Genomic DNA, 27,709 nt, shown 5'->3' on the forward strand with positions numbered 1-27,709 from the left:
ATCAGGTAGGTAATGACAGTGTAGTTTTGTTGCTGGAGATACTGTTGCCTTGTTTGGGGGAAAAGCCTTATTACAGGTTTGTTTAATCTTGTCGAGTCAGCAGACGGGGACAAGCATCTGTTTGATGTGATTTGTTGAACCGTCCCATTTTGTGTTCTACCAAAGGCGTTCCCACAGAGTTAAATAGCATGCTAGTGTGACATCCTGAGTCATTGTCTTCTCTGCCTCCGAGCAGGCAGTGGTTAAATTTAATGGTCTGTATCCTAGATATGCTGTGGCACTAAAAGCTCTACCTGATATCTAATCAGAGTTGCAGGCCTTCCGGGTCTCCGCTCCTTCAGGGGATGTGAGTAGAGTCGTAGAAGTGGAGGTGGTGGGGATAGTTGAGAAGGAGCGGAGGGGAGGGCGAGAAAGGGATTACACCACTGTGGTTGCTTTTATCCTGGGAATGTAATCTGCCTTAATGCCCAGTGCTCACTCGGGGCAAGGCCAGCAGCTGTGCTCGTTTTTCTCCGACATGGCTGTCAGATTGAGCCGTGCTACCTGTGGGAAAGCGGGCTTGGTGGAAGCTCTCGTCCTCAACCTGGGATCTGAAGCGGGCTCCTGCGGTTTATTGGGGGGGCAATCTGTTTCAGGAGGCCATGTATGGTTTAGGTCAACACTATCTCAGGCTGGGTAAACAGAGGTGGCTCTGTCACATCCTTACAGAGAAGGAGAGGAAGGGAAAGTCAGGAGTTGAAAGGGCATTAGATTTGGCAGCTGCTGTGTGGTCTTGATTTTACAAGAAAGTCAGTAGGAAGTACTTAAGAATTGTGATGTGTAAATAGGACTGGTGCCGGTGAGAGGACAGATATAAAGCAGCACGACATTGTACTGACTCGTATTTAGGAATGCTTCCAGTGTTCACAGGATAATAAAATAAAAACCTGAAAGAACAAGGTAGAAATATTAAACTGAATTTAAGAGTTAACCTGGCAGGTCTTTCAGTTTAATGGATGCTTGAGGTGAGCACACAAAGGACTTAGGAGTAGTGAATGACTTCACAGATGTTACGAGTATTAAAGCAAATCACTGACAGCAGAATGCCACTGAGTGCTGGCAGCTCTAAAACTGTTCAGATATGAGCTGACCGGCAGCTGGCTGTCGAATGTCAGAACTTTCCACTTTATTTTTCCCGTCATCGATACATGTTGGTACGATTTTGCTTTGTTTTTATTCTGCCGGAGCTGCAGAGGGTCACGGGGCGCTTTTATGTCTGGGAAATATCTGTTGAGCTCAACTGGAATAGAAAATATGGTTTCCCAGAGTATTTTACTTTCAATGGAGCGTGCCTAAAAGTGTCTCGGCTAGCGAGGGGCCTCATGCATTTCAAATCACTGTGACCTTCCCTTGATTTAAGTCAGCCTGCAATATCTGGCCTCAGCGCTCTACATGAGAAGCACATCAGAGACTGAATGCGGAAACTGTTAGATGGCAGTTTTCCTTTGTCTGGTTAGAGTGAAGGCGCTCTGACAAGGCAAGGTAAATGAGGTGTGATTTGAGGAAAAACCTATGTGTGACTTTGACCAGTTCTGCTTCTACCCTGAGGACACACAGGAGTGAAATCATGCACATCTTTCTCCCTGTCGCCTCATCCATAAGTGGTTACGGCTGAGCTTGTTTCCATCAGCCTCTGGGCATGGGATGTCTGTGATGACACTCTCCATCAACCCAGAGAGCTAGTCAGACGGGTGGCTCATCGCTCCTGCTGCTGCTACCCTGCTTTTCATCACAGTTAGTGTGAGGGACAAAGACAAACTTATGTCTCTAAGGGCTGTGAAAGGTTGAATCCACAAGCAGGACTTCTCTCTAGTGTGCTCACTACAGCTCCTTTCCATAATAAGGCTGCAGCATCTGTCCCCAGAGTTTAATAAAGATCCATGCTGTCAGGCAGTAAACCAACACAGCCACCCACAAGCCTCCGGGCAAGGGCCACAACCCTGGCCTACCTCCTCCCACTCCTCACTGTCTTTTTATCCTTGTTTGTGCTGCTTAATTTTTTCAGTGGACAGGCCTTGGGTTGAAAAACCAAAACCGTCTCCCACAGTAACAATGGCCAAGAGGTAACAGCCCCAAAGTAGCTTCCATGCCTCTTCTCCAACCAGAATGATTTGAGCGTTTGAGTTGTGTTGATGCAGAGCGTTGCAGACTTCTCTGCAGCAGCGCTACTCCTCGCTGCCACTCGCACCTGTCAGTAATAGATCAAATGGATAATAAAAGAAACAATATGGCTTTGGGGGTGGGTGCGCTCATGTATCATACATTTCATGTTTTCTCTGATATACTTATCCACAAGCTCTCACAGGGAGTTTGCTTAAGTGTGAAGGTACAAACCCGTAGGTGAAATATTTCGATGTCTAACGATGGCCACTTTTCAGCTGACTTGAGATATTTTTACATCCAAACCTGAATTCTGATCTGTGTGTGAAATATGTACCACATAAATATGGATTTGTCCTTGTGTTTCCACATACCCACATCATTCTCTTCCATATACCCATCATCATCATCTGTGCCATCAACCTCATAAGCCTTCTGGCCCTGACCCTTTATTCACTCCAACGAGCATACGTAAAGCTTACAGACAGCTTTACAGGAGAAGCCTGCTCTCTAACCTCCAGAATCCTAACTGAATAGCAGATGGGCTCAGCTTTGTGTGTCATTTTATTAGCTCCCCTAAATCAACACCTAACAATGCACACCGAGAGAGAGAGAGATTGGGGGGGGGGGGGGGTGATTTCTTCGATGTACCAGCGCCCTGAGGTGGGTAAGGAGTGGTCGAAAGGTAAAAGGGTTAAGGGGTGGAGTCGGTTTGTTATGACTTTGGTTCAATTTCCTGTCTAAGAAGCATATACATGAACCCAGACTAGACGGCAGCCAGCGGTGCTTTCTCTCGCTCTGTTTCATATTTCACTCCAATTTGTCGTAGACCGTTTGATCTTATTTCAGCAGAACTGTCCTGTCTTGTGCATAAATATCCTGTCTGAGCATAAGAGCCGGGATTGTTCACGTGTCAGGATCAAAGAGCATTAGATGTCATTTTTAAAGCTCTATCATATTCCATATATCTTAAGCTTCTTACATTTAAATCCTTTTCTCATTGGGATGTACACCAGCATCAACAGCCATTTGATAGACAGCTGATCAACCATAGACAGTTGTCACCCCAGAGTTCTCATTTAGAGTCAGATTTATGGGATTTTCTACATTCTGATTGCATTTCTTAGTTGTGCTTGTGTCCTGCCCACGTTTTTCCATGTGTAAAGTAAGTAGCCAATATAGCAGGTCATTAACCAGAGTGGTTCGGTTAACATTTGGCCAGTCCAACTGTTGTCCCTTTGCATGATTGTGCTTTAGGTAAAGAATAAAGCAAAGAATAGATTGAGCATGACTTAAACTATATTGCTTCTTGTGTCTTTATGAGATGAGAGGAACTATATGACAGGAAAGAGTCTGTTTTTATTTGTAAGGCTGCAGAAGGTTGCCTTGGAACATTGCGTGATCATACTATTAATGCTGTTTGCAGGGGAAGGTAATCTAAAAGTCCGTGTATTGAGTGGCTTTCATAGGGAGAAGATTTAGAGTCCCTCTGCCTGCCTCTTTGGTCTCTGGGCCCATCTTGGGTTAGCTGTATTAAGTGGCACTGCATTAGAGCAGTGGATTGTTGTTTCCCCGCAGCTTCACTCCTCCTGATCACCTCGGAGGTTCTAAGGAGCAAAGGTCTCATAAACATTTATGTAGGGGCTGTGAGCTTCTGTCTTAGGCCACGACTCCTCTGGGCAGAATCCTATGGTGCCTCTTTATGCCTCTTAAGAGACTCTCTCTAGTTCTGTGTGTGTAGGTGTGTGTGTGTATATTTCTGTGAAGGTTAGTTTCACTAAAACAGACAGAAAGTTATATTCTTTCCCCTCTTATGCCTTTACTTATGATAGGTCTGTATGCTTCCAGCTTCCTGGAGAGTAGCTTGTCATATGTTTTCACAATGGGACACTTATTATATGTAAATTTTATAGCTTTAGGCGCAGAGTCCCCAAGGCTGTTTTATACTTTTGTTAGTTCTCGCAAGCAGCAATGGAAACCCTTAGAGAGGAAGTGAGAGGACAAAGCTCTACTGGACACCATCTCTAAAAGCAGTAATAGGCTGAAGTCTGTGTGGTGTTCTCTTTTAAAACTGCAAAAAGTAAATAGCAGCCACATTTCACTTGTGTTTTTTTAATGCGAGGAATGTCTCTGTGGGATGCTCGGCTAATCCCTCTGAGCATTATAGAGTGCTGCAGGGATAATGTATATTTTTTAAGGCCAACATGTTAACAAATACTTTCTCTGGCACAAGTACAAACTTCAGAATTCAAATATTTGACTTTGAATTCATGTTGAGAATCAAGAATGCGAAAATGCATAGAGCTGATGCATTATTTCATCCGTCTAACAAGTTTTTAACAAGTAGAAAATGTCAACTAATTTCTCAGTTTAGCACTAATTTCTGCAAACTCTACTTCATGTCTGATTTATTTTGGGGGGATCGGCAGTTTTAAGTTGCATGCAGGCTGGGCATCTAAACTAGAAGGGAACTCGCAGAGGGTGCAATCTTCCACCAAAGGTTGATGCCTTATCTCCAGTTTTAAAGGTGATTTGGATAAGCAGCACAATTTAATGGGTTCTTCCTTTCCCCATGCTGTGCCTGTTCACCAAGTCTCAGGAAATTCAGCCTGGTAGTATTTGTGTAGCCCTAATCTCGCTGACAGAGAAACAAACAAATGGTACTGAAAACACACCTCTACCTTAGCCCTCTGCACTGAGGCCACTCAGAACAAACAATCATCCAAGAGAGGGAGTCGGCAAAAGCTTAGTGAGGGTCTCAGAGGGCAGTCAGGGACCACATTGCTAGCAGACCACTGACACAACAGGAAATACATATATACAGAAAATTGTAATGTGGTTATGCTTTGGAAAAAACATGTTTCCTTCAAAGTGTTTCTGTTTCGAATGTTGTGCTTTGAGCTAAAGTGCATTTCTTGTTTTTCTCTGCAGGACCCCGGGTATGCAACCTTCCTGTTCGAGCAGCTCCAAACTCCTGGGAATCATGAACCTGGATGCTGCCAAGTTTGCTCTACACCTCTCCACCAACTGAGGCAGGAGGCCTTGCAGACACTCCATGCTCCTGTCCTGGCCTTCAGCTCCAACATGGCTGCCTTGCCCAAAACATCTTTTATACCACAGCCTTCTAGATTCACTGTGTCGTCCTCCAGCATCCAAACAAAACAACTCTCGAAAAGTCAGCCCTCTCCCCACTCTGTCCTGCCAGTAGGGGAGCGCCATGGGGTACCAAGCTGGTCCCAGAACGCAGCTAGCACTTCAGGGCCAAAGACCAGTGTCCAGGTGACAGTGGCAGGAGGGCAGCTCACTGGATCTCTGAGCACCGTCACCATCCAGGCCCAGCAGTACCTCGAGGGCATGTGGAGCATATCCAGGGTCAACAACTTTCTCCCTCAACCCAAGTTGGTATGTGTTCACTTTGACCTTTTTTTCCTCATGCAACTAGCATTTAAAAGCAACTTTAGAAATAGTACAGACCGTTAGAAGAGATGAAGCCCTGTGGGAAATTTGTGTCATAGAACTGGAGCGCTGACCTCTTATTCCTCAGAAGTCACAGAGCCTGAGCGATCTAATGTCAGAGGTCATCTGAACACTAAACTCCTGACCTCTTCCTCAAGGGCATTTTAAATTATCACAACACAGCGTCACCATAACTCCTCTCTCATTTTAGCTAATCAGTGTTTTAATCTGTTTTGTTTATGCATGGAAGACATGCAGCAAACAAAACTGTTTCAGGAGCTTTACCTTAAAAGGTAAATGCTGAGGTTTCTATGTGCACTTTGCCAGGTATTTTGTGGTAAGTGATACGAGGGCATCTTCCTGTGATGACGACCTAAGCGACAAACCTCTGTGACATTCTACACCAGGCGGGTTCAGTGTACAAAGCAAACAGCATGTGCTAACATCATCTAGTCCTTGCACTTTAATATTTTCCATCTGCTTCATAAGCTGTAAATCGTGCCATTTCTGTTTTAGCTGCGCTGATAACTGCAGTCTATTGCAGGTCTTGGCAGTGTTATTCCTTCTTCCTGCTTGAAAAATTAAAGACAGATTTTCACTCCTCCCCTTAATGTCAACAAGTGCCTGTAGAGATGGTTTATGGGAGGCCATCAAAAGCTTTTAACTGCATGTACGCAATCTAGGGCAAATCAAACAGCCTGGCACTGAAGGGAGAGGCGGGCTTGTGTTCTCCATCTATGTGTCTAAAAGCAATTAGCGGCCCTTGGAGCCAGGATGAGTTGCTCGGTTTCTGTAGCTGTGGCTGAAGCCTTCCCTGGACAGAGAGAAATGTCCCTTCAGGACATTAAGTTACAAACACAGAAGAAATGGTGTTATTTTCTCAAGCTGGGTTCTTTCATTAAAACCAGATCCTTTAGAATGACAAAAACCCACACACGCTCTCGAGGATTGGAGGTTACACAGTGCCGAAAGGCACAAGCTTTAATTCATGATTCCTTCTTGGTTTCTTTGTGAGGAAAGCGTGCAAGAAGCAGAGATGGACTGTGTGTGTTAGACAGAAATTCTTCAGAAAGTGTCAAGCCTGAGGCACTCCCACACACAGACCATTATAGAGCACCTTGACACTCCCATTTGGGAAAAGGCTCTGGTTAACATCTGAAGCTATGTTTGTGGTTGTCTATTGAATTGAAAACTATGTGGCTCCATCTTTATAATTGGCTGGCAGTGGTTCCTGTGAATGTAGCTGCCTCGAATTGGGCAAATGAGAAACATGTGCATTTTCTAAAACAGTCTGTTGTAAGTCTAAGAGACGGATGCAAAAACCAAAGTTGACATGCTCCAGCTTCACAGTTGCTCGTGTAATCCCCGCTGTTATTGGCAGTTTGAATAAAGATCTTTAAGTAGTTAAGGTAATCCGTGAAATCACATTACTAGGAATGTGATGCTGCTGCTGCTAACAGCAAAAATTGATTGATCCAAATCTGCATTTCTTCCCTTTGCTCAGTTAAATCCACAACCACATGTGCACTAATCTGCAAAAACCAAGTGTTCTTGACTCATGAGGGTTTCCGTTGTTGGCCCGGTGGTTGCCTGCTGCCATGGTGTGCTCCATTGCCACCAATTTGAAGCCCAGCAGATGATCTTGGCTTCGGCTGCTTCGGTGCAGCTGGGCTCTGATGGCAATGCGCCACAGAATGAGAGAATGACAAGAGAAGAAAATGATACAGAAATGAAGGGGAAGGAAATCCCCACTCTTCACAGATTAGGAAAGAATTTGAATGCTGTGCTGTTACACTATATTTTCTGAAAGACACTAGAGAACTTTTAATTATACCGGCACTAAATGAGAAGGTGTGGTATGTTAGTCCCACATGGTAGGAACTCAGCTTTTACCTCAGTTGGTTTCTGGTGGTAACAGAAGCCAGCCAGGCACGAAAGCCAGATTAACGCAAGGCCTATTTCGCCTCAGCAGTAATCGTCGTGTTGACTGCTGGGATCAAAGGTCACAGAGGAGTCCTAGTAGTCTAGGGTGGAGAAAGAGCTGTCCTACTCTGCTCACTTCACATTTCATAGGAAGCATTCTCCCAAACCCTTTTCACTCTTGTGATTCTTCACTTTTTTCCATTATGGTTACTTGCTTTGTCTCGTTTCCCCCCCTCCTTTTTCTTCCTTTTCTTTCCAAGGCAAAAGGATCAGGGAGGGCTAGAGGTTAAAGGGTGTAAGGCCAGCTCATTACTGACTTTGGGTGCAAACGGCTGAACACACATGGCTCCAGTGACACAGCCTAATTACTTGACCAGGGGATAGATTGTACTTTTCAGCCAGAATCAGGGCCAGTGCAGGTCCAAGGCTACAGAGAGCAGTTTGGCTGTGGAGCTTAAGTCCTCAGTTTTAATACCGAGGGGAATACTATTTGAAAGGCACTGTGCTAAGCTTGAGTGTGTGTGTACGAATGTACATGTCCATTTCAAGGACACGCTGAAACCCCACCTGTGACCAGCTGTCTTGTGTGCTCCTGAAACTGTCTGCTACTTGATTTTTAAACCGGCACTGCACCTACTCAGTCAGTGACAGATTTGATAAGCTGTACACATCTGCTTCCTGTATGGCTGTGCGTGAAGTGCTCTAGTCATACATGACAAAGTGCAGCAGGTCTGCTTCGCTGGTATGCACCAAGCTAACACCAGCATAGTGCGCGGCCTACTGCTGTGGTTTGCTTTCAGTGTGCTGCCTGGTTTTCCATGCTTTTAAAGTCAAAACTTTTGAACGCCGCAGCTTGATATCTGACTTAGCCTCTATGATGAAGCCCCAAGAGAGCAAAAGTGGACCTTTAAAGCAAGGCTATGGCTCTAAAATCTGATAACAAGCTCAAAAGGAAGAAAAGGGAAAGTGGGAATTCATGAAGACCAAACACCACAAGGCTACTGTTTGACAAATGGTCAGTGGAGCGTTTCCGGGAAAAGATAATGCAGCCCTGCTTTAATATAGCAGCACATTGTACTGCATGTAAAGCTAACAGTAGCAGGAGTCCAAGCAAGAGCCAAGCCTGTCATATATGAATGTAACTATGTCCTCACATCCTGATGTATGGCATTCTCATGTCAGGCTTGGCATATAAATAGTGCAGCTGTCAGTGTGTGTAGACAAATGGCAAATGGTGGAAGGCCACACACTTTATAAAAAAGATTGTAAGGGGTGTTATTTTTGTTGCCAAACATGAGTCTAGGGCAAACCCCGATGTGGTAAATATGCAGAGGGCCTGAACTGTGTTTATAATACACTTCCTGTCAAATGGCACTGAGGCTGCTGCCCTGTGTTGTGCTGAATTCAAGGTCGGTGCTGATTACAAAGTGTCGTGTGTCAGTTTTATAAATGTTTTTATGAAAAGCTTCAGCCTTTCTTTAATTTCTGATGCTAAAACCTCATAGAATGGGTTCTTGTCAGGTAGGATAAACGTGAGGCTTTAGTGGGGATTAACCTTTTGTCTGCATGGTGACTCCAGCTCCAGTGTCGTCTCAGAGTCAGCTTTTGGCTTGCATAATTAGCTCTCTGCACTCCATGGCTTGGTGTAACCAAAATAAGTGGATCACTGAAGGCTCCGGAGCTCTTGCTCACCCTTTCTGTGCTCCAGCTTTCCAAAAATCCTGCAGTATTCCCCTCAACTTTAAAAATGAACTTAAAACCTGAATTCTGAGAGCTAAAAGGTAATACTGCATATATTTAATTTTTGTTACATGATGCATCTCAAACTCTGTGTGAAACCTTTTTCATACACAATAAGCCAATGCCAGTGCCATTAATGTTAATGTTAATGTTATTTTTCACAGCTTTATGTTGCAACAGTTTTCACAAAAATCTCATCAAAACTTCTTCAATCTATTGTTAATTTATTACGCTGTAGACACACTTAAACTTGTGGAACTGGTTCTACTGCAGAATGTCTTGCTGCAGAAAATAATTTAAAAAATATGAAGACACACAGGTGCTATATCAAGTTTAGCTTTCTATCTTTAAAGCAGTTCAATCATAGATTTGGCATGAGTTGTCAAAGCCGAAGGGTTGATAGAGATGCGGCTTGTCTGAGTTTTGTCCTTTTCGTTTCCAGGGTAAGGTGTGTCATTTAAGCACAGCTCACATGCCTCATAAACATTTAAGCTATGGAACAAATGCCACCTGTACACCACCTGTTGTTACTCCCTGCGAAACTCTCTCAGATAGCTTTACTGAGTCTGCAGGATGAAACGTTCCTCATTCCTGAGGAGTGAAGTGCTAAACTTGCAGGTATAGATATAATCAGGAGCAAAGTGAGGTAAATCGCTAGTGATTTAATTACTAATTAAATGTGGGTTACCACTTAATTACAGTAGGCTGCAGCCAGAGGAACCTTGTAAGTGTTGCCAGAATCAATGAATGGTCCCGCATCCTTGCTGTTCTGTGGGGAGCTATCTTTGGATATTGCTGACTCCCACTAACTGGTACTGGCTGCAGCAGCTGCCCATCCATCTGTGGCAGAGGGGGAGTAAATAAAGTGGAAGGAAGGTGAGCTGGAGTGGTAAAACCATTAAGTGGCGGTTGTGGTCTTATCTCTGTATCTGTGTGTACACAGGCCCATGGGTTGATGGGAAATGCAGACAGGGATGTCACAGCCTTGGAAGCCCCCGTCACCACCATGACCAGCACCAGCGGCTGCACCCTGACGCCCTGCAGACTGAGGAGCTCCAGTCAAGCGGGACTCCCAGCGCCCGTTACCAGTACATCAACCTCCCCGTCTCCTTCCTCATCTGCAGCAGCCTCCTTCTTCATTAGGTAAGCACCTCCCCCATGCTGTCAAGTCACTGCATGGTTAATTGAAATGTGTTTGCATACACACCTGCATGCATTCAGTCTTCAGAGAGCTGAAGAGGAGATATGCACAGACTCGCGTGGTCTCATGGTTTTAACCTCCATGTGGGGCACTTATTCACTGGAGATGTTGTTCTTGCCATGCTTGAATTATAGCATGCCTTGGGATACACATCATGGAACTAAATGAACCTTTTAGTTGCAGGCACCAGTGCCCATGAATAGAAAACAGAATTGCATAATTTGATATGAGGAAGGAGTGTCTCACGAAAGGGGTTTAGGTTAAAGCTAGGTATTGTCCTGAGGTATTTTATGTTCAGTTATTTTTTTCTTTGTTTTGCCTCGCCAATTTAAAACAGATCTTGCAATTTTCCAGTCATAGACTTACTGGATGCTCCCACAGGTGTAGCGCAGGATGTATTTTTTGTAAAAGCGTTTTGGTCCCTGTGTATCCAAGGCTGAAGAAGCTGGTTTTTAAACCAGTGCTTGGCTTTGGTATTGTCGTTGCCCTGGATAAGACTTCACCCTCTCTGTGCGGGTGCATGGTTGGGGAAATATATATTGTCAATGACAGATTCCCTGGCAGGCCAGTGCATACATTCCCTGCCTCATCTCTCCAAAGAGTGCTGTGTTGTAATGAGCGTTTCTGAAAGGGAACCTGGCTAAGAATGATGCATAGGACCATTGACGCTCTGCACCACAGGAGACAGAGAAAACCGGTGAAGGGGTTTGTGGAGTGTGACAGGAAGCCCATGGGGGATCAGTATGTGGCTTAGCTTTTCTTCAAGCACCCCAAATGGAGTTTGTGTTGCCAGCTTTTACAGGGTCCAAGTATATCAGTGGGACCATGAGGTCTTTCCTTTGACTAAGGGGATGTTCCAAATCCTCCACCTAATATGCAACTTCCTGTGTATCTTGCTTCCTGTCGCAGGAGCACAAGGTTTAAACAACAGTGAGGCATGACCTTCTGCTAGACAGGTTTAATTCCTGACATTGATTTATTAACGCTCATGTTTTCTTTGGACTTGAGCTAAAAGAAAAAGAGAAGCATAAAGAGCTGCATCTAGCCATTCAGTGTGGACAGGAAAAAAGAGGAAGGTGGACTTGTTCTTTTCCCTGCAACAGGGTCTGGTGGAGCACACGGGGTGTAGAGAGTGCGCTCCACCACCACCTTTTATTTTATCCAAAAGATAATTTGCTGCCAAGAATGTTTTGTTTGACTTGGCCCGCAGAAATACGATAATGATAGGCCAGCCTCAAACAGCATTGGGTTCTGCAGATAGAAAAAAATAGGGTGGAGGAGATGCACTGTTCTCCATTTGAAGCACACCCACTTCCTGACCCTCTGCAGCTGTTATCCCTGCAACAGGGATCATCAACATCATCGTGAAATCGTTGTTGCTCATTTTTTAAAAACATCATTGCTGACTGAAACGTAAAAGAGTCAAAACAAATTGACTCATTCAACAATATTGTCCATTTGCTCTGATAGTGCTGTAGCTGCAAAAAAAAAAAAAAAAAAAAAAGCAGATGAAATTAGCATCCCTCATGTTTTAGACATGATTGAAAACTCAGATCTGATTAGTATTCTTTTTTTGTTCTCCGTAGATACAATTAGTGAGATGCACGTGCAAATCCTTCGAGCCCAGGGTGTAAGACCAGAATAACCAAACAGCAGTTTTTTTTACCCCAGTGGCGTTGAAACAGCTCCTTGGACACTTGTCTGACATTCACTAACACTATTCCATTCACAGATGAAATTTTAATTAGAATGCAATTAGCCGGAGTCTAGGTGTTCTCGCTAGGCTGTTGGTGAGAGGAAAAGAAAAGCGATTAACAATGTTTAATTTTGCAGCGGAAAAATAAGTCAACCATTCAACTAGTTAAAGAAGCATTTAGTTTAAATATGTCTGGTAAAAACACTGGTTTGATAACGACACAGCATTTGCATCTCCTCAGATGAATTATTTGTGCCTGTGAATTGACTAATTGTGCCTTCAGTGTTTTATTATTTTAATTTATTCTAATAGTGTCAAGTTTACAACAAGTAAACTTTGATATTTTTATGGTTAGATTGTTCTAAGAGCAACAGCTTTGCCTCAGATTTCTAGTATATTTTGGGATTTTAAATGTTAAATTCAGTCTCTTCTCGCCACATCCCTAAGACTTATTTAAGTATTTAATGTAATTTATGGACAGATCATTTATTTGATAGACCAGATGATTATGGAAAAGAAGCTACTCATTAATTTAAGAGACCAAATGACTCATTTGTTCACATGAATTTATTTGATTAACAGCATTACAGAGATGCCTTCCAGGCTGTGTAGACAAATGCAACTAAAAAAAATCCAAGTGTAGCTTTTATTCTCTGAATCTTACCATTCCAAGTCCATCAGCCATTTATATTATCTTGATGCTTCTTTTTCTTCCACTTCCAGAAAATAGTAAAAGGTCTTTGATCATCTAATGAATGCTTCTTTCAGGCTTATGTGAAATTCCAGCTCAAAAACAGTTCTTTTGTTCCACTTCCTGTTTCTGGTAATCTTAGGAAATAGCTTGAAACCAAAAGATGACCCCGGGGCCAGTAACGACCAGTTTGCAATTAGACTGACTTTACAGTTGCAGAGAGACAGGAAGAGTCAGGGGTCAAACTCTGACTGGATGGTGTGTGTGTGTGTGTGTGTGTGCATATCATTATGTGTGTTTGACTACGTCAGTGTGTTACTTGGGGTAATGAATTTAGAGCCATGTGTTCAGCTGACTAGCACGTTAACCACTGATTGCCTTGTGACAGAGCATATGATTAGTGTATTGACACAGCGCTGTGTAATGAAACCAGGCGACGCTCACAGCAGGGGCTAGACGGTGCGGCTAACTGCTGCCTCGCACAACCTTCTCCCCGTCTTTCTCTTCCATTAACACCTGCTGATTGTGGCAGTGTGTTTATTACACACCAGGCCCATGAGATGAGAGGAGTTGGTTGCTCAGTTTGCAGCCAACTTTGATCAGCGGGCACATTTTGTGTATAGCAGTATGAGATAGTGTTATCTTACATTGTTGGGCCCCTGTTTAAGTTTGTCCATCTACCGTCTCTTATCATACCCCAGAGATGGACAATGAAGTCACTCTTAAGATGCAAGGAGATAATAAATAGAGCAGTATAGAGGACCTCAGAGACACAACAGTCGGTGGATGCAGACTTTAGAAGTGGCACGCAGACTGACGGGTTGGGATTTGCAGGGGTTGGGCGGACAGCTGTTTGCTGGAATGTGAAGGAGGAAGTGGTTTCATGGTCATCCACCGGTGCCTATAGCTGCTGCCCAGGTGAGTGTTTGTGCACTAATGACTGTGATTGTGCAGAAGGGATCCTCCTGTAATTGTGGCAGCAGGACCATTTAGCCTTGGCTCTCCTGCACACACACACAAGACCGTGCCTTTGTGTCAGGAACGCTCACTCTGCCCTTCATCCCCCTGGCTGCTCTGAGTAACCATAGAAACAAGTCATTAGCTTGTGGGAATAAAATGTAACTGATTTTTCTTTCAAAAGTGAAGATTGGAAATCAGGAAGTTGAAACAGCCCTCTCTACTCCACTGGACTATAATTTAGTCAGATGGAGGGAAGAGCATCTCTTCAGTAATGAGTCCTGCATGCTGCAAAGTGGAAGCGCAGCAGGATGACAAGTAGCTGTTCTTGCTCTGAATAACAGATGACTGGTGTCCAGTTCTGTTTATTCTGGAGTTTGTGCGAGAAACTGAGCCGGCCTATTCGGTTTGCTTGTAAAGGAGACAGTGATGCAGTCGTATGGCATCCATAGAGAGGCTCAGAGCAGACAAAGCAGCTCACTGCTGGCTTTGGTTGGCTGTGCTGTGATCGACAGCAGGGATCTCAGTGAATGACAAATAGGCAGGATAGATTATGTGAACCAGAGGGGAGCACCGAGCACAGCTGATCTGGCCCACATGGCAGTTAGGATAAAGAGTGGGGCAGTAGCAGCTCAGGAAGAATGTCCTTATAAGTGTTGTCATTCAGTCGGTGTGCTCGGGCTGATGCTCCTTTCTGACAGCACCAAGAGCAGGAGACCTGTACCTGTGGAGAAGAATATTGGATTCACTACCATGAGAGTGAAGTAAGCTATTTTGTGCACAGACATCATTGAGCGCACTTGGATATGTGATATTCGTGTGTGTTTGTGTGTGAGAGGTGCCCTGTTTTCTTTCTCTCTTCCCCTCCCCTCTCACCCCTTTCTCTCTCTTTCTCTTTCTCTCGCTCTCCCTCTCAATTTATCTTTCTTTGTGTGGCACACGCTCTTTTCCGCTCTGTGGAATGTGCAGTTTTGTGCAGTTGGAGTAGGACTGTCTGATCCCTGGAGGTGAGAGGCTAATGGTTTTGTTGTCAAGCCAGAGCGAGATGGATTCCACCACGAGAGCAAGAGTGTGAGTGGAATGTATAGCATGTGTAACATACTGTAGAAACCTTGGCTCCATTTTGAGAAAGTAGCCACAATGGAGCTGAAATGTTAATACTACCTCTGTCTCCGGAGCCTGACAAATGAGAATTGATTCATATCAATCTGTTGAATCTGAGCAACACATGCCCAGGGCAGCGAATGGCTCATCAGAAGTATTGAGTGGGTGGTAGCTGGGATGGTTGAGCTGCTCTCTGGTATTTGTCTTTGTTTACTGTTGGATAAAACACCAGCTGGTATTTTCCTGCCATAATCTGGCTGATGGGACTAATGGCTGCCTCTGTGCAGAGGCAGACCCAGTGGCAGCTGAGGCCACAAAAGGGCTGGGGCTCAGTAGATAAACCCAGGTGTGAACCTGTGAACCAAGGCCTGTCGGGCACCGTCAAGGCTGAGGTGTTGATGGAGATCCTGCCTGGCCTCGGAGCCTCGGGCATCTGTGTCGGGTAGATACATCTCACTACCCACATCCACCTTCTCATCCACCCGCAAAAAGCAGAATGCCGCTCCACTCTGACTCATAATCCTCCATCGTTCTCAGGTAACAGAAAATTTGTCTTTTGATATAAAGACGGACATAGAAAAGACCGTGTTCAGCCTGGGTGGATATTAGAAATAAATAGAAGTACTGATTTGCATTTGCAGAACTGCTCTTGCATTTGCAGATTCCCCCTCACTCTCTGAGCATCTGTCTTCCCTGGGATATGATAACATGGTGTGATAGTGCTGTGCCCCCTGCAGCAGCAGACTGATGTGGTGTGGTGTGATGGGCAACACAGAGTCACTTGTGCCTGTCATTATGAATGGCAAACAGCTCCACTAAAAGAAAAGCAAAGGGTTTGTCCCAGCCTTCGTGATAGCCTGATGCCTCCCCCCCCCCCCCCCCCCCCCCCCCCGATACGCCAAATAAATCCCTGAGTCAGGAAGTCTGTCTGGCCCACTCACATAGCCTGCAGGGGGGCAGTTAAAGTGGGAGGGGGGTGACAAACAAAGAGCTGAAGTGCTGACTCAAGTCTGTGTGCTCACTCTGGGTCCACGTGTCCTAAGCCCTGGGGGAGAGGGGAAAGCGCCGCCATCCTCGCCTGACAGATTGATAACATACATGAATAAATGTGGAGCATAGACCTCTGTCCTGCAGGCTTCTCACTTAACACAGGGCTGCTTTTGTCACTCAGGATGGTGACAGAGACAATAAATAAGGTTTAATTGTGTGCGATTGCTTCACATGGGCAGGGTGAGGTCACGCTCCCAGCATCAATCCATTTCCGTCTCTGTTTGCCTGCCCACGTCCAGCATTCCCCATTTAACGGCATGTTTCTGATAACTGCCCACTGGGCTCCGTGATCAGCGCATTAGCGTTTAGAGTTATCGCGTTAGACTAAATTCTCTCACCCTCAGCCTGTTGAATGGATATTATGCATCATGCCTGTAGGGGCTGAGGGATGCCATCTAAACCTCTTTAGTGCACCTCAGTGAAAAGTGTCATGCAAATGGAGTCTATTATCTCTGTCATTACAACCACTTTCTCTTTAACATTGTGGGTGTGAGACACTGTGTGAGAGTATGGAGGAATAAGAAAGAGTAAACTGCAATAGCTGGTGGCAGGGAATATGTGTTGAGGAATTTTATGACCTATTGTGTGCAGTTGTAGAGTGACGCCCGTGGCCTCATGAGCTCCCACGAGTGCCTTTTTTTTGCCTCAGAATCCAAGGAAACAAGGAAGGCTCCTAGTGGGGCTTCTCAGGCATCACTGCTCCTCAATGCTCAGCCACGCCACAGACTTCTATTCAACATGAATAACTAATATCTGCCTAAACACTGGTTGTAGGTTGATTTCCCCATGTGCTAGAGCTTTATTTTGTTGTGAAACACATAAATATACATATGCACAGCACCACCTTGCACCCGCCGTCCTTCGATAAGTCAATTGTGAGGCGCTAGCTTTCCATGGATGTAGCTCGGATTACCACTGAGGATAAGGGCATTGTTAGGACAGGTTTCCCTCATTACCCACAGCCCTAGTAGCTGAATCATTTTATTCAGATAACACTGTCTTTTTTATTTTAATCTCCATCTATATGTAGCTTGGCTCCAGGAAGTTGAAAGGGTTCACACGGGTTGATGGTAGCTGTGGGGAATTTAAAACAAGTAATCACGGGGCTTGTAAGAAAAATTAAACATAAAAACTATTGCTGACAGTTTATTATCAGAACATTTTCAGTATTAACTTCTGGCTCCACTATAGTCTGCAGCAGTTAATGCAAAATAAGCTACATTAAAACAGGATGGATGCCTAATGGTCCTTCTAGTACATCGCCCATGTCTTATTTGCTCCACAGTCTACTTCTTAGTGGAGAATTATGAAGATTAAGAGTAATTGTATAGGATATTGTGCCCCACCTTTTCATGTCCACTTATGTATGAGACAAGCGAGCGGCTTGGACGTGCAAAACCACCGTATCAAATTAAAAGCTGCGAGGACGGTTGATCTCCCCTGTGTTTCTGTCACTGTTTTCTACATGCACGTCGTCTTGAATGGAGAGGATTATAGCCTATAATCAGTTCACGACCCAGCGCATGAGAGCCAGCTGTGGTGTGCTAAAATCCCCTTTTCCCCATACGCTCTATGAGAACCAGCGAGTGTAGCTGTGTGTGTTTCGGTGACTCAGTTTATCAGTATGTGATACAGGATAAACTGCTTAATTTGAATAATGTGGCTACAGTCGCTGGCATCTTGATGACTTTTCTCAGCCACGCGGTTTCTTTGCTTTCTCTGCTTTTATTTTCAGATTGGTCTCCACTTTTCATTTGATTTACATGGTCTTTCATGACAGTACAGCCCATTTCACCTGATTTGGACCTTTTCTGGTTTTAGTTGGGTTACCAGTTGACCAGAATATAGATGGAAGATTAGGAAACACATGTAAGACCTCCCCTCCCCCTGCTTTCTGTCTCACCAGGCCGCCCACTGATTAATCACTCCCAAATGTTCTCATCAGCCTGTGGGCCTGCTTGTTGTGATAGCCTCTGTGTGGGAAAGTGCAAATAAATAATAGCTAGGTGTCTTACTCTGGCAGCAAATGATTAATGAAGTGGAGAAGTGATCCAGAAGTATTCTGACTTTTTCCCCCGTTGCCCGTCTCTCCCAAAGTTATCACGCTCTCACGTTAGTTTCCCCTCTGACAGCGTTACATGTTACGCTACAGGGGCATAATATTTGATTGAGGAATTGTCTCATAATTGTCTGATAACAGGCCTCATTGGTTGCTTGTCTATCAAATATCCTGCTTCTAAAAAAGCACCGAAGCGATTTCCGAGACAGGAAACGTCACTCAGTCAGTGATAACTTCATGTGTGTTCCAAAAGTTGTGTTTGTGTGCCCTGAGTGCAACAGCCTACCTGATGTTTTGAAGGCAAGACGTGGGTGGGATGACGGGTGAATCGCAGTTCAACATGTGAAAATGTGGAGTTATTCCAGATTCTCTGCAGCCTGGGAGAGGAGCATAGCAAAATACCTGGAGCGGTGTCTGAGGAGCAGAGAGAAAATGCTCTGGAAGAGATGAAAGCAGCTGTTAATCTTTGTCAGCAGTGCCAGAGGAGGGGAGACTGCAGTCTGCGGAGCAGGGAAGAACATGTCTTCATTATCATCTGTCACCCATCAGCTGAAAAGCGAATGTTCTTCCAAAGACTTTTAGTTTTGCTGCATGAACCAGTTTTGACACATTAGCGGAGCATTTTACTGACGCTGCATTTTTGAAACCTCTTGTAAACAATTTAGAGTCAATTGTTAGAGATTATTGTTGGATAACCTTTGAATCTCAGTGCAGTTATTTCCAGTTATTTCCACAAAGGAGTTTAATTGGCCCATTTATCTAAATGACTAACAAACATGTCCTGCAGAGCTAAAGCCCCGTGCTTTCTTCACCTCGTCATGGCCCAGTGTTCAAGCTAGTTAAGGCCATATTTGCAAGACTTGATCCTCAATGTTACAAGGAACAATAAAGTGAAAGTAAATGCAACAATACCCTACCATTTTCCTTCCTTTGCTCATCTTAAGCCTTCCTTAAGACCCTAGCTTGGCAACAGAGTTTTGCAGCCTTTCACTCCGGGGTTGAGGTGAATTAGTGGGTGTGTGACTGTGCAGGGTGTCTGGAGACACAATGCTTAATATTCAGCGTGTTAAACACAAAAACCCTGTGTGTTTGTCTGCCAAAAATATTCCCACCTCTCTTTAACCTTATTGGCAATGGCACAGAGCGCCTTCTCTGTACCGCAGTGGGATAGTGAGGGTCTACTGGCATGAGCCAGTTCTTCTTGATCTGACATCCAAAAGCACAGGAGACAAATCAGCCTTACATAGTTTCTTTGATTTTTCTCAACAAAATCAGAGTAAAATGAAGTTCTTTTTACATCTGCGCTGATACAAGCCACTTCTTAAATTTGTGTTGTTTACCCTCATGTACTGAATCACCAAACCAGGTTTTCTTGAATATTGATGAGTTTTTTTCACTTTCTGGGCCAACTGTTCCATTTATTCTTGGCCGACTGGGAATTCCCATCTTTGGGAATAAAGTAATTCCAAGATGGCTGTGGCATACCCCCACCAATCATTTTTTCCCCTGTTTCTTTCTCAGGCAGAAAATGATTTACCTCCTCATGGACAGCGCTTCACTGGCACAGAGCCAGGCCCACTGATCGAAGAGAGGACTTGGCTCTGCAGCCTGCTGCTCCCTCCCTCGCTCTCCGTCTTTCTTTCTTCCTTCCTTACGCTTCCTCTGCAGCTTTCTCTTACTTACTATCCCCCCCAATTCATTTTGTAACGCCTTCCTCACCTCTACAGTGCTTTTCCCTCCATTTACCACTCAGAATCCCTTTCTTCCCCCATGTTCCAAATGATCCCCTGTTATTCAAGCAATTCTCCAGAGGATACCCTAATCCCTTGTTTTCCAGCTCAGTCCACAGACCGGTTGAAAAGAGTTCTAAGGAGATTGCAACAAAACAGGTTTACAACCTCCGGGAAGAATTTGGGATTTTATTTACGGAAAGCTGCACTTCTTTTTCTTCTTCTGACAGGAAACCTCCCTGAATCCACATTATGATACAAATGCGACAAGTCAATTGCAAAAAGGCGACATCAGTTTTTGTGCGGAATCCTTTCTTTTCTGTGATGACGCATTGTATCCACAGATGTTACATGAATGCATTTGGCCTTACTTAATTGGCTGCGGATTGGTGCAGTGAAGATGCGCAGCCTTGGGCCGTCAGCAGTCAGCTCACAAATAATGATCCATTTGATATTCTGTGTCCAAGGCCAGACGCTAAGCAGGAACAAAAGGCTTGTTGAACACCTTGTTGGAACAAAGAGCTTTCCTGAAAAACCTCGGTCCGATGCGTTTGGAGTGTGCCGTGCAGGGTATCGCTCAGCTAACTGGACATTGCATTCATTGCCGTCTGGTTTTGCTGGGATTCGTTTATCTATTTCTGAGGATTTATAGAAAGTCTATAAATCTTAGCCTGGAGGTGTTTGGCCACTTCCAGCAAACTGCTGCTGTGTAAGCCAATACAGCACAGAGGAGCTCTACCTTCAGTATACTATTAAAACAGCCAAGCAGGAGAAAGCAGCCTCGCAGTCAGTTGAAAGCTTCAGAGCTTTGGATTGATAAGATTTAACTGACAGCCCGATAAGCCTGATAGTTCTCTCTTCCATTTTAATGTATCTGGGGCTGCCAAAGGAGAGAGGAAACACATTTTTCAAAACTACTGGAAAGATCTTGGTTTGGAATGATGCTCATCTGAATCTGAATCTGAACGATAAGATAACCATGCTGAACAGAGGAGAATGTCTGTTTCCGTAGCTCCAGGTGGGAGCTTTTTTTCTTTTTTTAGCAGCGTCTGTAAAATAAAATTGCATATTTTTGTGCTACAGTTACATTTTTTTAAAACCATATTCGGCATTAATTTCAGTGTCCATGCTGTGTAGCCTCAGGCAGTTGTTTTGAGTGATTTAGGATAAGAGGGAGGAAGTGAGAAAAACTAAATGAATGTTTATACCAGAGGTCTTTTAATTGCAGGGAGACTTTAGAAAGAAAATGGGCTCATTATCAGACTAAACGTCTGTGCCACACAGGAGGCTCTGTCATCTATTCAACAGCCAGCTCTAAAGCGTTCTCCCCATATGTTCAGTGCTGCGTCTCAGGTAACCCAAATGTCTCTGTGGGGCAGCTGTGACTCAGGGAGTGGAGCAGGTTATCCACTAATCAGAGGCTTGTGCTCATTTATTGGCTTTTCCGCCCGCGTCCTTTGGTGTGTCTTTGCACAAGATACTGATTCCCCAAAATGGTCCCTTAGTAACATATTTATGTAAAGCACAAGTGCTATATGTATGAATGATGCTTGTAATTCTTTAAGTATTCAGCAAGGCTAGGGGTATATAAATAAAGTCCATTGACCATTTCTCTGGTTAGTTTAAGAACCTACCTTATGTGACCACCGGAGCTTTTAGTGTTAGGTTAATGCATATGTTTATACTCCACATCTGAAAGATGGTGACACTTACAGCTTCACAGGGCAGTCAAAGGGTCTTTTCTAATCCTCTGAAATACAGCTACAATGGATGAACTCTCAGGAAGCTTTTATGGCATGGAAGCATTTGTCTCATTTAATGATCGGCATCCTGACCTTGTTAGTAAATCTTGTCTGGGTGGGCATTCTCACTGCCAGCGCTGGTTGGCAGAGTATGACATCACCTCCTCTCGTCTGCACACCGTATGAATGTGTGTGTATGCATGTGTGTGTGTTCACAGGCTGATGTCATGGTCACTTAATCATTGCCAAAGCTTAACGAAGGCTGGGTCAGGCTGTGGGTGACCTGGGACCATGACCAATAAGGCCAGTGCAGAGATGCAGATTTGCTTTAATCCTACCTAAAATTTGGCAAAGAGAAAACCACACAGCGATGTCTGCCTGCACACAAAACTTCGGTCTGGTGCTCTTGCTTTAACACAACTAAGTCTGTATTTCTCCTACAGACAGTAGATTTATGTTATACCCCCACACCTTTGGGGCAGAGAGCTGTTTGATCATGTCAAGGGCAGCCCATCAATAAGACAGCCTGTACTGATTTTAGCTCTGGGGAGGTTTCCTAATGATTATCTTTTGACTCAAAAACACAGTACCTGCTCTGATATAGATCAACAGACATCCAGCCCAGTCAATCATGACCATCTGCTGATTTGGCATTTATGGTGAGGGCAAAATACTCAGTATATACAACAGCAACATGGCTATACCGGCTTCAACTAAAGAGAAAGTCTCACGAATGCCGTCACTGGTATGGGGTAAATTCTCAGTGTCTCTAGCAACCAGTGAGCGAGTGAACTCATTGTGCCGTAGTCATTATCGCTGCATGGTGTTGAAGCTGGCTGTAGCCCCAGTACTCCCATCTCCCATTCGTGAAGAGCTATGCCAGCCTGCTAATCAGCAGCAGTGGGAGACTCGCTGTGGGTGGGGTGGCGCGGGTAAAGCACTCTCATATCAGACTGAGTGATCTGATCCGCGCATGAATGGCCAGAGCAGCCTTATCTTGTCTGCAGAGGGGAAAAAAAGGAGATTCACAGAAAGGAAGTGTCAAGGATAGTAAATGCGGCCAACATGGTAATTAACCACAGAAAAGAGGTACCTAAAGAGCTGTATAGCTGGCGTGGAGAACAGAGACAAATTTGTACAAACAAGCTAATGGGCGCACCAACTAATGTCTCTCTGGGTCAGAGGAATTTCTCTTGTTAATTTGACAAAGCAAAGAAAAAAGGCTGGGAACATTATTGACAGGCTACAGTGAAGCTTTGAATCTAGTCAGAAAATACAGCCTAACCATTCTTTCTCTGTCGTACCACCATTGACCACCTCCGCTCCTCCCTCGCTCTCACTCCCTCCTTAGGTAAAGGATGAAATCTACATGTCCTTTCTCGAACAAAGGCACCAGGAGACCTTTTCATTTAAAGGGTTCTTGATTTTACATCTGTCTTGCTTCAGCTCATTTATATATGTTACTCTGATTATCTGTCTCTAAGGTCTGTTCATAAGAAGACAGTGATGGAGCTGAAAGACTATCAGGATAGTTCCAACTGTGGCTGTCCCCTATTTTTATGTCAGTTTGATGTATAACAGTGAAAAGCACACTGGTGGTAGCAGCAGTAGGGATGAGAATAATTACCGGTTGTACTGTCAGAGTGACCAATGCCGACATTAGTATTGTCTTTTACTCATCATCTGTTGCCAATCATTGCTCAAAGGGATTCGATGGTGGTGTAGCATGTAGAACTCTGTTAGGAGACAGTCCTAGCACTTTAAAATAAGCCCACCTCAGAAAAGCAAACACTGCAGAAAAGCAAAGGTAGCCATGCTATGGAAGGGCAGAAAGGGAAGAAGGAAAAGGTTATGTGATATATCAAACAGCTTTATTACTGTACGAAAAATGTAGGTGGTGTTGGTTTTATTGTTTGCCTTCAAATTTAATCCAGCAGAGTTCATATAAGGGGCACTGTGTCAGAAGGAGAGGAGCCGATAGAGCTTTGTGCTGCATCTACTTTCATCTGGCAAGTCTCACACCCACTCTGTTTGCCGATATGTTGTAGTAGGCACTCTGCAGCCAAAGTAGCAGCCTTTCAAACAAGACTGGCTGGTTGGGGGGGCTGAGAGGGCTTACTGGTAAATTGGCAGCCCGGGGAATACAGGGTACTCTCACCCCAGCGCTCACCCACTCACATGCTTTCATTCCCCTTTTTACCCTTGACCATTGACTGACTGCATTCTCTCTTAGTGGCCAGCATAAATCTGCCTTTCTAAGATGTCATTTGTTCATTGTCTGTCCTCTTTTTTTGTTTTTTGTTTTTTTTATTCTCCCTCAGCTTTCCAGTTTAGTCAGAGCATCATTCATTGAAGAAATCCGTTTTTCTCCTCTTAAGTACATCCTTCCTTATCCTGTCTCGCTCCTTATGATTAATACCGCTCTCATTCTTCCGGGTAATCTGTTAGCAATGACAAAAAAATAAATAAAAATAATACAAATATGTAGTGTACACATGCTACCCCAAAAACACAGGAACACACATGTACACTCTGGCTCATGGATGCATACACTGTAGGCATACTAACCAAATCTGTTTGAAGTGTGGGACCCTAAAAGAAGAGAGGGCTCCTGCATGCATTAACTATTCATGTGACGTGTGGTGGGGTGCATGCATGTGTGTTTGTGCAGAAGGCTGAATGAGACAGTGAGTGTGTGTGTGTGGGTAGAGAAAGAGAGAGAGAGAAAGAGAGTACTCGCAAATTGCGCCGCAAGCAGCCAGCAATCGAGCGCTGACACCTCGTCTGGCAGTCGGAGGGAAAAGGGGCTGGGCTGAGGAAAGAAAGGGAGAGAGAGAGGGAGAGGTGGGAGGCAGGGAGAGAGGAGGGAGTGTGTGTGTGTGGATGTGTGTGTGTGAGAGAGAGAGCCAGGGAAAGAGAAATAGAGAGAGACACGGCAGGACAGCTGCCAGAATTTCTCCGATTGCAGGAGAAGGACTAAGAGGTGGAACAGGAGCAGGAATTCTTCTCATTCTCAGCTACTCAAGGAAATCTTGCAGCCCAGCCAGGAGCGCTGATTATTTTCCCTGCCTTCTGCCTGTAAGCAGTAGAGCGTCTGGGAAGGACCGAGGCATAAGGATCTGTAACCACTCACAGCAGACAAGTACGGTGGATTAACTGGATGAGGAAAAAAAAGCAGCCTATGGGATGACTGAAGAATTGGATGCGAAGAAAAAGTAAAACTGAGTCGGAGGACAAGCCAAGTTTCTGCGGTTTCTGAACTGCCTCTGAACTTTTGCAGGTGAAGGAGACATGCAAGGAGTTAGAGATGCTTTCGTAGTGCATGAACACAGGAGGTGCACATCCTCATCCTAACCTCGTCCTCACCTTCTCTTAAGAAACTCTCTGGATTACACCTTCACTGCGCACCTACTGGTTTTCCTGAAGGGCACTTATCCTGCCTGCCCACCTCCACCCAGCCCCACCTGCCGCTTGTTCCATTCAGTTACTATGACGCCCACGCCTCCCACTCGTCGCTCTCCCTCTGCCCCCTGAGCTTCTCGCAAGCCTCTGTGAAATTAAGTGGAACGTTGATGACTGTGATCGTAGCGAAAAGGACCTCTGTGCCTGGAGTAGCGAGCAACCCCACCTCGCTGTGTAATTGCTGAGTGTGCCGGCGTAGCAAATGTGCAAATAATGGAGAAAAGTGACAACACGGACAAGGACAGCAAAGTTGAACTCTATCAGTTGCCTGTTTTTTGACTATGAGCATAAACTAGATAATGGATTGGAAAGAGCTGTAAGTATCTCACAATGTGTGCATGTCGGGGGGTGAAGCTTTGGCTCACTTTTCTAACATTCAACAGAATTCATAAAGCATGAGTGTATGTTCAAGTGTTTTCGGGCTTCGCTTCCTCATACATATAGAGTCTCCTTTGAGCATTTTAGAGAAAGTTGTGAAAGAAAACAGCTTCATTAGCATAGAGATTGAGTGAACAGGTGGACAAGCTGTTGTGGGCAAAGAAATCTGAGCCTCTCTTCACTGCCTCTCTCTCTTTTTTTCCAATGACTGATCATATAGTTGTGTAAGGAGAGGAGAGAGAAAGAGTGTAGGAGAGAACGTGGGAGGGAGAGGTGGGGAGAGACAAGCAGTTAATTTACCTGTGTACGTGCGACTGTGTTGAAAAAAACAACAACAACAAAGCCCTAGCATAATCATCCCTCACCTTCCATTCATGAACATGTGCACTGATTGTCATTGTGTTGCATGAATTAAAGCTCAAGGTTACAATCACAGCTTTGGGCTGTGAATGCTACTCGCTGGTCAAAACAATTATAAATGAAGTGGAGTGGCTTTTTTTCTATGCAACTCCATGGGTGCTGCTTGATTTCTGTCTAAACTCAAAGAGAAGAGAGAATGAGGTGAGGGGTGAGAGAGGGAGAGAGGCAGAGAGAGAGACAGAGGGACAGGGTAGATTTATCTTGAATGAATGTGCTGCGGATACCTCTCATAAATGCGCGTGCACACTCGCAGACTCGCGCAGCCACGTGTACTCTGCTATAGTTTCCCCTTTCTTTCTCTCCATCTCGCATTCATCTATTCCATCTCACTCCGTGTCACACGATCCGTCTCGCATGCTATCACACATAGGCAGCTCCCCGGGGAGCGGCTTCTCCTGTAGTCTTCTTGGATGCAATAATTATTCCATCAGCAAGCAGTGTGTTCACTGATTGTGCTCTTGGGCTGTCACTGCAGGGGGTGTACAGTGGAGAGGGGAGGGGGTGGAGAAGAGGAAGCGGGGTGGGTTGTCACTCCAGGACACAAGGAGATAGGGACGAGAGGGGGGTTCTGTTTTTGGCAGCAGCCCACCCAGTCCTGTCCAGAGGAGCCCAGAACACAGCTAATGAGCTCAGGCTGGCCTTTTAGAAAAATGCTACTCACCAGGACATGGATCTGTTCCTTTTTGTATTCCAGATTTCCTCTTTCTCCTTTTCATGTCTCCTCAAAAGCCTTGCTCTGCAGATTTTTCACATTCTATTCTCAACTTCAGGTCTTCCTTAATTCTCCGCGCCACACTTCCCTTCATGTTGACAACCGCCCCTTTGTCTTCCCCGTACTTCTCTGAAATCTGACTGCTTAAATGAAACCCATTTGAGTGCATTTGAATTACCTTTGGGTATTACTTTCCTTGCTGACCTTGAATTACTGCCTGAGGTGTGTGTTAACTGATCTAGGGCAAAGCAAAAACTAGAACCACCTGGACCGGGGTCCCTGCAGGCCAGGCAGAGATTTTGGTGTTGCCTATAAAGTTGAAGAAGTTTGCACAAAAAAGAATGACTCCTTCTGATTGTTCTATGGAGATCTTCTTGACTTTGAAAAGAGACCAGAATGACAGTGGAGTTTAAGCTGTGAAAAAGGTCAATTCACTTACAGAACTGGGCTCTGTTTGGTATCAGCAGAACTGCCATGTGACTATCTAGATATCACTAAACTAACATCTGATTATCGAGGTAGTTTACAACTCCCAAAATACATACATGTTTCAGGTTTGTCTCAAATACTAAAACAACTGGGTCTTTTCTAATGCTTTTCTAGCTAACAATTACACATCAGGAGAAACTCAGTGCTCAGTATCTTGCCCAAGGATACTTTGGGATACAGCCAGCGATTGAACCACAACTTCTTATTAGTAGATCATTTGCTCTACCTTCTGAGTCACAGCCACCCAAATGATACTGTCATCATTGCTTAGCTGCAATGATTGGCAGAGAAGGACACGAGTATGTGCTAGAGGGAAGTGTTTCAACAGTCCTCAGCTGTCGCATCCACTACAGTTTTTTTGCTCTGTTTGATCAAAATAAGTGCATGTATTTCCTGTGGCTTTGTGCTATGTCTTTACAGTCTGTGTCTGGTCCCTTTGAGCAGAGAACCTGGTGACCATTTGTCTTAGAGAGCTGTTCTGTATAAAAACATAAAGGTGAAAGAGAATTCCACCTTTAGTTAAAGTCAAGAGCTGAAACATTATCTTTCTTGGTATGGGAGTATGAGTTGGGAGTTGAGGGAAAAGCATTTTTAGAGTGGAGAAGGGTTGGGAGTGGTGGCATAGTGTAACTCACCTCCTGACTTTGTTTACTTTGGCAGACTAAGAGCAGATTGTTGACCTTTATGTTAAAGTGTTAGTGTGTGGTTTTTGTCAAGGTAGACATTTAAAATCAATAACCTCTTGGTAGGGTACCTCCTC

General features: G+C 44.6%; 1 protein-coding gene across 1 annotated transcript in view; it reads left to right on the plus strand.

Annotated features, from left to right (window-relative positions):
* Positions 1-27,709, plus strand: part of kif26ab (kinesin family member 26Ab) — a 62,282-nt gene that overhangs the window by 18,810 nt on the left and 15,763 nt on the right. Inside the window, exons 3-4 of the mRNA XM_063499607.1 lie at positions 5,071-5,541; positions 10,202-10,401. Of these exons, the coding sequence (XP_063355677.1) occupies positions 5,071-5,541; positions 10,202-10,401 (671 nt within the window). The remainder of the gene's footprint in view (positions 1-5,070; positions 5,542-10,201; positions 10,402-27,709) is intronic.

The sequence above is a fragment of the Pelmatolapia mariae genome, linkage group LG16_19, assembly GCF_036321145.2.
Source record: "Pelmatolapia mariae isolate MD_Pm_ZW linkage group LG16_19, Pm_UMD_F_2, whole genome shotgun sequence".
Classification (NCBI taxonomy): Eukaryota; Metazoa; Chordata; class Actinopteri; order Cichliformes; family Cichlidae; genus Pelmatolapia; species Pelmatolapia mariae.